The sequence below is a fragment of the Mesoplodon mirus genome (assembly GCF_964341445.2).
Source record: "Mesoplodon mirus genome assembly, chromosome: 8".
Classification (NCBI taxonomy): domain Eukaryota; kingdom Metazoa; phylum Chordata; class Mammalia; order Artiodactyla; family Ziphiidae; genus Mesoplodon; species Mesoplodon mirus.
The window spans coordinates 22948819-22961230 of record NC_138984.1 but is presented as its reverse complement, the minus strand read 5'-3'; the positions used below and the strand labels follow the sequence as shown (position 1 = coordinate 22961230).

Here is a 12412-nt window from a genome sequence, read left to right as displayed (position 1 = left end):
TTCTTCTACTCTAAGAGTAGGGAGAAGGTCCCTACTCTTCTCCCAGGGATGGGAAGAGTCTAGTCCTGGTTATTGAGAAAAGAGATACATTACGAGTAACAGAGAAAAAAAAGAAAAGCATGTTTGCCAACTCAGAGTCTGGAGTCTGAGATATTAATGGCTTAAAAGGAACAAGAACTTCAGGCAAAAAAGAGTAGTAGGAACCCTATATAGTCCCCATGCCCCGCTCCCCATGCTCTGCTTAAGGGATGGAGGAAGGCACAGGAACAAACTTCACCTATTCTCACCTGGAAGTACTTAACTCTAGAAAGACAATAGACAGAACACTGGCAGAAAGAAAAATAGACCTTAAAAATGCCAAGGCTGGAGGAATTACTTTGGGAAATTATTTTGTGATCCCACAAAAGGTAACATGGATGCCTAATGGGCAAGAGGCTAACAATTCTGCTCAGGGAGCACACATCATTTCCTCTGACATCTACCAGGAACCCATTCTACCGGCCTAGACAAGGTGTAGCTTACGGAAACTTGGTTTTAGACATTCTCTTCACAATTATAGTCAAGTTGGGAGCAGAGGGAAGCATTTCCTATTTTCAGCTCATCAGCCCCTTTTATCGAGAGGAAAAAATATACCATCTTTTTATGCATTCGAACACTTACTAATTCACTCTACAAATAAATGTGGGTACCGACTACGTTAGGCACTCGGCAGGGCCTGGGAGAGCAGGCACGATCCCTGGTCCCTAGAGCATACTACCTAATGAGAAGATGGTGAGAGGCAGGTGCACTACCACCTCTGGTCTATGACTGGGAGGAAGCGTCACATACACACAAAGGATTCGGGAAAGCCAGCCAGAAAGAAATGATACCTAAGATGAAACCCAAAGAATGAGAAACTGACCACCAAAAACGAATACTCCAGACAAAGGGAAAGCATATTTAAAGGTTAGGAAGCAAAACAGCTTGGCACATTTTAAGGAAACAAAAATTTAGAAATGCTAGTGCAAAAACAGGCTGAAGGAGAAGGGGGACAGGGGGAACTGTGGAGAGACGGGGCTGGAGGGATGAGGAAAGCCAGACCGTCTGGGGCCCTACAAACCACGTTCTGAAGTCTGACTTTTATTTTAAAAACATTAAGAGGTGCCAGTGAAGGGTTTTAAGCAAGTAAGTCATTTGACCAGAATTGCATATTTTTAAAGTTCTTGGGCTGCTTTATGAAAAGTAATCTGAAAAGGAAACCAGTAAGTAAATGGCAAAGCCAATCAGGTCAACAGCAACTACCACAAAATAAAACAGAAAGCAGAAAACACAGAAAATACTTAAGTATAATGACCAATAGTCCACAAAATAAGGATGTTTAAAAACAGCCCCCATCCTGTTATACCCTAGACTAAATCGACCCTTGCATTTGCCCTATAGTTGCCTTACTATCCTCTATCCAACATCATTCCCAACTTCTGTCACCAAATAAACCTTCCTTCCCTACTGTCCTAACTATATCAACCAGCTCTCTGGAATGCAGTAGCCACTTGGCATATGTGACTATTTAAATTAATTAAAATACATTTTAAAATTTATTTCCTCGGTAGCAATAGCCACATTTCAAGTGTTGAATAGTAACAGATGTCTAGTAGCTACTGAGTGCCCAGCACAGACATGGAGCATTTTCATGAGTGCAGAAAGATCTACTGGACAGTGCTGGGCTATCAATGTACCTAAAACTGCCACTTCACCATGTAAGCCCATTGAGAACAACACAGCTATCTGAGAAGGCACCTGTGAAGGCAGACCCGCTCACTGTCTCAGGCCCTCACCTTGTGTATTAATGAGCTTCACAATGTAGTGAAGAATCATGGTGTACACACCATAAGACAGGCCCTGTGTTTTGGCTCATTAATCCTCACTATGCTCTGAAGAAATTGAAAAGCAGCCGGCATCACCCATGTTTTATAGGTAAGGACACCAAGGCACAGAAACTAACCTGCCTGAGGCTATAGAGTCAATAATGGAGTCACAAATAAAAGCTGGAATCCCTAATGCCCTGACCAGTCCTCCATTCATTAGAGTAGTCATGGTTGATTTAAGAACCCATGAATAGAAACTATTCTGTTTCACCTGACCCAAGCAACCACTTGCTCTATCAAATGGATTGCTATGCCCACAGGAGGATCATATCTGTTAGATGTGTATATATATGTATACACACACACATACATGAACACATACCATGGACATGTATGTGTGTGTGTGTAAAAAAAACAGAAAAATTGAAAAATATAAGATATGTATTCCCTGAGCTTACCCTATCTTATTACATGTGATGGGAAATAAAGGATATTAAAAACACTTACCAAAACTAACAGCACCAAGGTATGGTACATTCCTGTGTTATTAACTTGTTTTTCAATCACATTATATGATTACCTATAAAAAAATTACAACCTAGAAGCTGTGCGTTTTGTAATCCTTATTTGCCTCTGTAACCAGCGTTAAGTCCTGACTTTTGTGTGCTCCTTCCAAACCTGTAGAAGTAATGCTGGCACATAGAGGCAATTCTTGCATTTTCATTTCAACTACCTCATTAACTGAAAAGAGTAAAATAATATATAGGGAGACATGAACCAAGTTAGAGATTAAAGATATAAAATCCACATACAGCATTTGCCTGTGACACTCTCGACAACAGCAATTTTAAAATGCAGCCGTTGGCATTCACTAATGTGTCTCTCTGCCCTAACACTGCAAAATAATTTACCCAGAGCTCATTTGAATGATGTAAAAAAAATCTAAGAAATAATTTGACTGCACTTGCCTAACATCTGAATTCTTACATATTTTAACTGTGGTTACACTAAATATGCAAAAAAAAAAGGAGAAAAGGAATAGAATATTTAAAACAATTCTAAAGTATTGGGAAGCATACAAAGTAGTTATATGCTTCTAATTCTTGCCTTATTAATAAGTATGAATCACTTTATATAATATAAAAACTAAGTGAGTTTTGCCAGAAAGTCAAAGCTTCCAAAGTTAACTTGACAACTGTCTCTGAATTAGAAGAGCAAATCTCCCTCAAATATGTAAGTATCATAAAGGAAAAGGGCAAGAATGCTGATTTTAAATCCAGAATATAATGGCCACATCTAAATTTAGTTGTGAAAGAAAACGGAGCCATCAACTTGGGTAGTAAAGTCTCTGTTTCATCACAGACCTTGATTCAAGAATAAGTCAGCGAAAAAAAGTTTTTAAGTTGAACTACTTACACCGCGTTCCTGGAGGCTCCATAGGAGAGTAACAGCTTGACTATATCCACGTGCCCATTCTTGGCTGCATCGTGAAGAGGTGAGTCATTCTGATACCCAGTGGTGTTCACCAACGCCTTGTGCTGGAGCAGCAATTCCACCACCTTCAGGTGCCCGTGATTGCAGGCTTCGTGCTAATTAAAGAAAAAGAAGAGTGAGAGGAAGAGCAATGAACAGTATCATAACAAAACCACACTTCAGAAAAATAAATGTGAACCTCAATCAGTAAATTGGTTCTTACCTAAATACTTGTACTAAACCATAAGTTGTTGACAGAGTAAAAGCCACTATTAATAGTCTTTATGGTAAGATGCATGGCGATTAAGATTTATGCAATTCATGGAAAAAGATTTTTTTCATTTGAGCCTTGGGTCAAGCTCTCTTAATTTGGAAGAAAATACAGCTTTGGGCCAATTATGGCTCCTAAATTGTTCTACAGTAAGAAATTTAAAACAAGAAAAAAAAAACATAGAAAATATTTAACAACCAGATCATGCATAAAATCTGAAATCCTCCAAGGCTGAATAGAACTCACCAATGTGGGAACAGATGTATGTGTATGACTGATTCACTTTGTTATAAAGCAGAAACTAATAAAAAATTAAAAAAAAAAAAAAAGAACTCACCAAATCAGGGGCTTAGCCATAAGCTAAGCGGTGCACCTACATGTATACATAAGCGCCCAAAAAAGTGAATATCCTAGAATGAGTATTTATAAGAAAAGCCTCTCCAACTGCTGAAGCTACAGATACTGTATGGCTGGTGCCAATGATAACAGAAAAAAACACAGAGTAGGCACTCAAAAAGAGCTTACTGAATGAATGTTCAAAGATGCTTTACATGCACATCTTTCCTTATGTTTAATGATCTGCTAACAATGCCACTATGTTGTATTATTCTAATAAACCTCTGGCATGCCATATTTTTTAAGTACATACATTGAAATCTTAATAGGCAATACACCACATTAAATGTCTGTAGGTCTATTTCTAGGAGAAAGGGATCCAAATAAGGCATCAGGTCCTCTAAATCACTCACCAACTTCTACTACAGTTTGCCTTAGTGGCTTAAAAGAAAAAATAACCATTCTTTGAAAAGGTTAGCCAGCCTGTGGAGTCCAAACAACAAAGTGACTCTGATCCAGACTAAACACTCTCAGCTTAAAAACTTGGCAAGGAGAAGTCATTATATACAACTTTAAAACCTTATTTGCACCTGTTCTAATGAGACTCTCTCAATTTCTGTGAATTTACAGTTCACAGAATAAGGGCATCCACCTCATCTCTTAATACTTCTATGGCTGCATTCAAGCCACATGCTACTGTCCTAATGTAATTAGCCGATATAGCACTTGTTCCCATGTATTTGTACCATTCTTCTTCCAGACTATCCTTCACACTTTTTTTTAGTAATAATAAGCAAAGACTTTAAAAAATGTTTAACATGGGCTCCCCTGGTGGCACAGTGGTTGAGAGTCCGCCTGCCGATGCAGGGGACACGGGTTCGTGCCCTGGTCTGGGAAGATCCCACATGCTGCGGAGCGGCTGGGCCCGTGCGCCATGGCCGCTGAGCCTGCGCGTCCGGAGCCTGTGCTCCGCAACGGGAGAGGCCACAACAGTGAGAGGCCCGCGTACCAAAAAAATAAAAAATAAAAAAATAATAAACAGAATGATAATAAAAAAACAAACAACTAGAAAACTACCAATGGTGTCCATCCAGCATGGTCTTTAACATTCGGGTCACTTCCATTTTGTAAGAGGTATTCAACAGAAGGTACGTCGCCCTAGTAGAAAAATGAAAAGGTAGAAAGAAATTAAAAATCATCAAGGACAGAAAATAAATATTAAGATTTAAGATTTTACCTTCTTCAAGATAAAATTTAAATCTTTTTCTCTTCTATGCCTATTGCTCGTGAGTCAATAAATAGTAAGGTATGTATGCAGATTGTTCTGAGGTGCCTACTCATCAAAGCCATGTGGTCCATCACTGAATACAGAGTAAAAAATCTCTGCTATTAACAACCTGTATCAAAATTCACTTCAAAATACCAAGGACACTAGCCAAAGATCACCTGATCAAAATGAGTTTTTAAAGTCACCATTTCGTTTGTGAAAAACATCCTTTCTGAGCACACATGAAAATGGTTTCTGATTTCTGTTTAAAACAAAATTAAAGCCAAGAGGGCTGCTCAGTGAAACCAATGTTAGAAAGCCAAAAACTGTTGTCTTATTGGCAGTTAATCTACTTATCCTCGAGATATTTAGTTTATATTCACCTTATTTGCTCAGAGATATTTTTTAGGCAAAAGCAAAGCTTATTTTCTCCAAAATAACTGAGAGCTTACTCTGAAAAAGGCTGAATAAATAAAAGTTACATATGACAAAAGTTATACGTGCCAATGTTGTGTTTTGAGAAGAGCTTCTTTAGGGAGGAGGACATCTCCTCTCTCCTACCACTCCCAGCCCCAGCACTCTTCTAAAATGAGTTTTTCTCTATTGGTTTGAAAATGTAGAAGTCACTAAGTCCCCTAAATACAGTAACATTTGCTTTTATTGGATTGTTTCGGACTACCTCTCAAATACAGCAAATCTTAAGATGGTAGCTTACTCAGGTTTCTAAAAAAAACAAACCTGCATACAACATATATTTTTAAGATCCTATATTAGCAAAATGACCTTAAATATTAAATGGGCCTAAAGAAACAAGTATTCTATATGTTTCAAATCAATTGCCCCACTTCCAATAAAAAAATATTTCCCATAGTTCCTTAGAAGTACAAATTCTACAGCTCTAGCACAAGTTAACATACACTTAGCACCTTCTGCACTATATTCAAGTCAGTCCCAAATGAGCTCAGGAAAACCTGTCAAGATACCAATTTGTTTTTTTTTTTTTAAATGATCCCATGAATATTGGGGCAGATGAACTGCCAGAACCACACACATTCTTGACCTTCAAAATGAAAGTATCCACAAAAAAACACATGTAAACCTTCTCAAAAATGTCCTCAGTCTAATTCTACATGGTAATCACAAAAACATATTAACCTAAAGAAGCCTGTAAAATAATATAAACACAGCTGTGGAATAGAAGAGTCCCATGGAAGAGTCACAGAGACAATTAGTGACACTTTAGAAGCTAAAAGCAGAATCTCTTTTCAGGTTGCTAGCCAGTGGTATTTTTCTTTCATGTCACCTCTTCATATTATCAAAGGTGTCTTCTGTTAACATTTTACCCCTATACTTCCCTGAAATGTATAGCTGATTTGCAAATTGCTTGCTTTTTATACCCGATCTGCTTTTTCCTCCCTAGTACTTAAAAGTTCATCATATTTTCTCCTTCTACTTTATGTAAATTTACTGTCATGCACATAAATAAAATTATGATAATTAGATAGGGTCCACGGTAACTGCATAAGCTTGAACCAATATAAAGTTTCCAGGAAACAAATTAACTTCTGCTTCTGATTTCTTTAAATTACTTTCTTCTCAAACAGAATATTTTCTGAGTAATAAGCACTCACTTTTAGGCTTCTCACAACTTAAAAGAATAATTGAGATTCTCTTAAAACCACAGGGGGGGAAAAATCCATCTAAGCAAAAAGTATTTACCAAGGCTTATAAAAAATTTTAAACAGACTTGGTGTTTTCAAATAAAACCGTAAAGGCTGAAAACAAGGGAACATGAGTGTCGCATTGAATTTTCTTATTGCTAACCTTTCATTCAAAGGAAATATTCTTCATACATGCATATGGCAGTAGTATAAGTTAACTTTCCAAAAACAAATACACACACACACAAATAAAACTTTTTCCTTATAAAGGTTAGCTCTTCTAAAATACTATTAAGAATAAATATTTTTATAAAAATAGTACAGGACATTACAATTAAGTACAATAATGATGACTTACCCAAACGGTTAAGCTTTTCCACATAAATGAACTAACCAGGTGCCTAAAATTTCTCCTTTTAGCAACTAGGTGTTGTTAAAAAAAAAAAAAGTTTAGTCATCTGGAACGGAGCTCTAAAGTTTATTAAACATTTTCTGGGTGTCTTAGTTATTTACTGAATAAAATAATTTCACAGATGACTCGGGCAACCGAGCCATCATGACAGTAAGTTACTGGTATTACAAAGATGGTGGGTGACAAAGGGAAAAATGGAGACTGACTCCAAGAGGTGCTCTAGAAATTGAAATCTTGAAAATATCACAGATGCCAGTTTGCTTTTGAGTCCTTTGTTATTGTCTGAGGAAGCCAGTATGGAGGATAAGTAATAACATGATTTTACACACAATATAACATGACTGCCTTAAGGTATAATGAATGGTTACAAAGTCAAACCCTAAAGGAGATGCCTCACAAGGGATTTTCTCTCTACCTAAGAAATCCTCATCACCTTTATGTTAGGCATACCATCCCTTGTAAGTTGCCTTCAAAATATTATCTATTATGTCTGCACCTTAAATATATCATGGCATGTCAACTTCAAGCCATTCTTCTATTTCTAATATATTCACTGCTATGGCATGAATTGAGTAATCATTACCATTTGAAGAATCTGTGCTAGAGAACTTTGGGGCGGTTTATTCCAGCATCAATGAATTCTCAAGCAAAGGTGAAAAAACAGAATAACAAATCAAATTTTTCTCTCTGTATAATGAAATGTCAAATGCTAAGATTTTTCTTATTAAATCAGAAGAATAAACAATGAGTGTATATCTTAGTTTCTAGTAGGCATAACGCTTCCTCATAAAATCTCTTGTTTATAACATAATGTTCTCAAAATCACTTTAGCCATCAGTGACATAGGTATTCAAGTACAAACATGGGGGCAGGAAGAGAGCACAGTGAATCTCAACTTTTGTTCTGGTTGAATAAGGATACTCACAACATCCCAGACACAGTATTAATAAATATTCTGCTTAAAATTCCATAGTGTAAGAAAATAAATGTATAAATAAAGAATTCAAGAATAATCCTGTCTAAGGTATGCATGCAAATGGCACTGAATGTCCAAAAACTAGTTGGCTGGCCTATAAGCCCATGATCCTGAGGAGAAAAGGATCTGAGAACTGAGAACATAAACATTATCTGCTGATGATATAGTAACTGCCTACATTCAGGCAGCCTGAATATTTAGGCAGTCTGGATATTTAATAAGAGCCTTCTACTACCAAGTATGGAGCGTTTCAAGATAAATAAGGTTAACAGATGCTTTACATTAACCCAAAAGTCCCACTTCTAGGAACTTATCCTAAGGATATACCTGCTCACATATGAAACAAAGATTGCTCACTGCAGCACAGTTTATAAAAGCAAAACAATGGAAACACAGGCATCCATCAGTAAGGGACCAGTAAAATAATAAAAATTCATGGAACGCTATGCTACAATAGAATGTACAGAAAAGTGTGTACTAATATGGAAAGCATTTACTTATATTTGTATAAAGAAATTCACAAAAGATACACAAGAAAGTAAGAAAGGGCTTGTCAGCAAAAGGGTGGCTGAGGACAGAAATGGGAGTGAGGCTTTCCACTGTAAATACTTTTATTCTTATTTTTGAAGCATGAAGTTATTACTCACATTTTGAAATTACATTTTAAATGGGGAATAAACTCCACATAACCACAAAGTCAAATTGAGGAGTCATATAATAAACAGAAAGCTAAAAACATATAAATGCAAACAAAACAATGTCACCATAGAGGAAAAACCAACTCTGGGAATTCTGTAAAAGACTGATTCAGAAGGCAGGCTATACGCTAGATTTTAAACGTTAGATACAAAGGACCATGAGGGAAAAGGGAAAGATGCAGAGGAAAGGATATAAGAGGCAGAAAAAAGAACATGTGCCAAGTATTGGTAGCATTAAAGTTCAGTATCAGAAGAAGAGGGTTCAGATCATGGCTAAGTGGGAAAATCACTCAATTATTCAACAAATATCAATCTATTACATACCAGGCAATGTTCTAGACACTGAAGACAGAACACTGAACAAACAACTCTTGCTCTCATTCTAAAGAGAAAGACAGGAAACAAAGAGATCTACAATAATGATGTCAAGAAATAATAATAGGAAGAAAAACAAAACAAGCTAAGCATATGGCAGAGACTGCTATTTTATGTAAGTTATAGGTAGGGCAGCACAGAAAAGACAAGTTATGGCTTTGGTCAGATGACTTTGGCTGTTATACAAAGAACTGAGTGCACCAAGTACAGAGGAAAAGCAGAGAAGGTAGTTCAGTGATGTGGATGAAAACTGACAACACCCACACTGCCACCAACAATGTCCACGTTCTAATCCCCAGGGACGTGTGACTATGTTACCTTACACAACAAAAGGAACTCTGCAACGTGATTAAGTGTACAGACCTGGAGGTGGGGAAGGTTATCCTGCACTGCCCGAGTGGCCCCCATCTAATCATGTGAGTCCTTAAAAGCAGTGAATTCTTCCTGGCCGGGGCAGACGGATGGAATACCAGGACTCCACCTGCTGCTGCCAGCTCTGAATACAGAGGAAGAGGTCCACACACCAAGGAATGTGACAGTCTCCAGAACCTGAGAAGGGGCCTCAGCTATAAGCCAGCAAGAAAACAGGATCTCAGTCCTACAACCAGAAGGAAGTACACAGTTCCTGCCAACAACCCAAGTAAGCAAGGAAACGGGTTCTCTCCTAGTGTCTCCAGAAAGTAGCATAGCCAACGAACTGATTTTAGTATGGTGAGACTCATACCAGACTTCTGGCCTACAAAACTGTTAAGAAAATAAATTTGCCTTGTTTTAACTCACTAAATTTGTGGAAATTTGTTATGACAGCAATAGGAAACTATTTCAAGTGGTTAGGACAAGAAAATACAGGTAGCTTCCACTAGGGTGATAGCTATGGCCAACAAAGATGCCCAGAGGTAGGTCTGGGGCAAGATATTAAAGAATTTTATTAATGATGTGACCAAGTTCAAAGATCATTCTATAAAGCCATCACTGTAGCAAGGGAAGCTAACTAGCCCAACAGAAGAGTACAACTACTGTGGGGTTCTCTGCCCTCAGCGCATCCACCAGGCACGCACAGTGCAACAGTACACACTTAGGATCTGGGGGTAACATGGAAAATGTGGACACTGCAAGTCTATAAGATGTTTCAGGGGAAAATAACAACTACAATAACAACAACAAAATCTGTCTTTGACAGCAAAAAACCTCATTTGTTCTGGCGACCTGCAAAGTCATCAGGTCTGTATTCATGACTCAGCTGCAGGAACTCTTTCCTTTTCCCTGCTCCTCGTTCCATGTTATAATACAGCTGACCCTTGAACAACACAGAGTTGAACTGTGCGGGTCTGCTTATACACACATTTTTTTCAATAAATACATTGCAAAGTTTTTGGAAGATTTGCGACAATTTGAAAAACCTTGCAGACAATCCAGGTAGCACAGAACTATCAAGAAAATTAAGAAAAGTTAGGTATGTCATGAATGCATAAAATATATGTAGATAATAGTTTATCCTTACATAGACATAAGGTGAGATTTAATATAAAATTAATAATGTGTTAGTCTTCTTACTGTTTTATAACTTTGCTCTCAAAGAATTACATTACCATACAAGATGCCTCTCTGTACAGCATGCCTCTCTCTTGTAATTGGAGAAACTGCCCATTAGCCTATCATCACAGGTAAGTGGTTTTTAAAAAAACGTAACGATGTTTCCAATACTGTAATATGAATATGACTGTAATACTTAGGCCATAAAATTTTATGATTCATTTATAGTATATAGCTAGGCTACAGTGATACAACTCTATCCATTACACTAGTCTACCATAAAGCAATAATATTGCTGCTTCTTATCAATGCATGAATCATTATACAAGTAAATAAATATGAATTTCTTCTTCACAATATCTTTTCATTTTTGATGTCTAGTGTTAGTAATACATATACCAACTACAGTGTTTTGTATCATATAAGACAACGTTGGTGCATGTACTGACAGATGATTCATCTTATAAACAGATGACGTAAACTTATGCTATCTAAATGCAGTACGGTACCATAAATGTATTTTCTCTTCCATATGATTTTCTTAATAACATTTTTCTCTAGCTTCCTATACTGTAAGAATACAGTATATAATACATATAATATACAAAATATGTGTTAATCGACTTTGTTTTATCAATAATGCTTCCAGTCAACAGTAGGCTATTAGTAGTTAACTTTTTTAAGAGACAAAAGTTATACGAAGATTTTGACTATGTGGAGGTCAACCCTCCTGACCCCTGCCTTGTTCAAAGGCCAACTGTAGCTTTAACTTTAGAGCCACCTCAAATCCTTTTCTGAAGTAGGTGGATACAAAGCATAAACAAGACAGCAGGACTGCAGCATTTGGTTTTCAAGTATGCAGAGGTTATTCACTCTCCGTTGCAAACAAAAAAATAGGATAGAAAATGAAATGAATACTATTTATAAAAGGATAAATATACTGATAAATCCTTGATTTTTCTTCAAGTATTTGTTTGATTATTAAAATCAAGCTGAGATGGGGACATGCATTCAACTTATAATAAATTTGTAAAAGAGAACATTATTGTTAAATAGGCATTTTAAAAAACAATAGAAATCAATTAACTTTTCTTAAATGTACTATATCAGAACCTGCCAATCAATGACAGTATAGTATTTGATAAGTTCAAGAGAATCAAAATGAGTAATTCTAATTCTGGCAAGACAATTGCTAAGTAAAATGACAATCTGACAAAACTTATATTGAAGCAATCTTGAACATATGAATGGAGAAAATTCACCAAGATGGCATCATGCCACCATTTTTCCTGTCTTAAGATTCCACTGGGCTTTTTTCCACAGCCTACACCAAGCACAGATAAACTATGGCCTGGAGGCCCGACACCTAATTTCATGTGTAAAGTTTTACTGGTTTATATATTATCTATGACTACTTTTGCACTAAAACAGAGTTGAATAGTTAAGATTATATTCCTACAAAGCCAAAAATATTTACTCTAATTGCCCCTTTAAGAAAGATTTGCCAAACCATGGCCTAGACTCTAGGTCCTAGATATCCTCACTAACAAAGATAAATGATTCTTA

The 12412-nt window shown here is 36.8% G+C and overlaps 1 protein-coding gene across 1 annotated transcript in view; it reads right to left on the bottom strand.

Annotated features, from left to right (window-relative positions):
* BARD1 (BRCA1 associated RING domain 1) overlaps window positions 1-12412 on the bottom strand; it is an 82758-nt gene that overhangs the window by 31540 nt on the left and 38806 nt on the right. Inside the window, exons 5-6 of the mRNA XM_082631272.1 lie at window positions 5002-5082; window positions 3261-3433 (exon numbers count right to left, since the gene is read on the bottom strand). Coding sequence (XP_082487398.1) covers window positions 3261-3433; window positions 5002-5082 — 254 coding nt within the window. The remainder of the gene's footprint in view (window positions 1-3260; window positions 3434-5001; window positions 5083-12412) is intronic.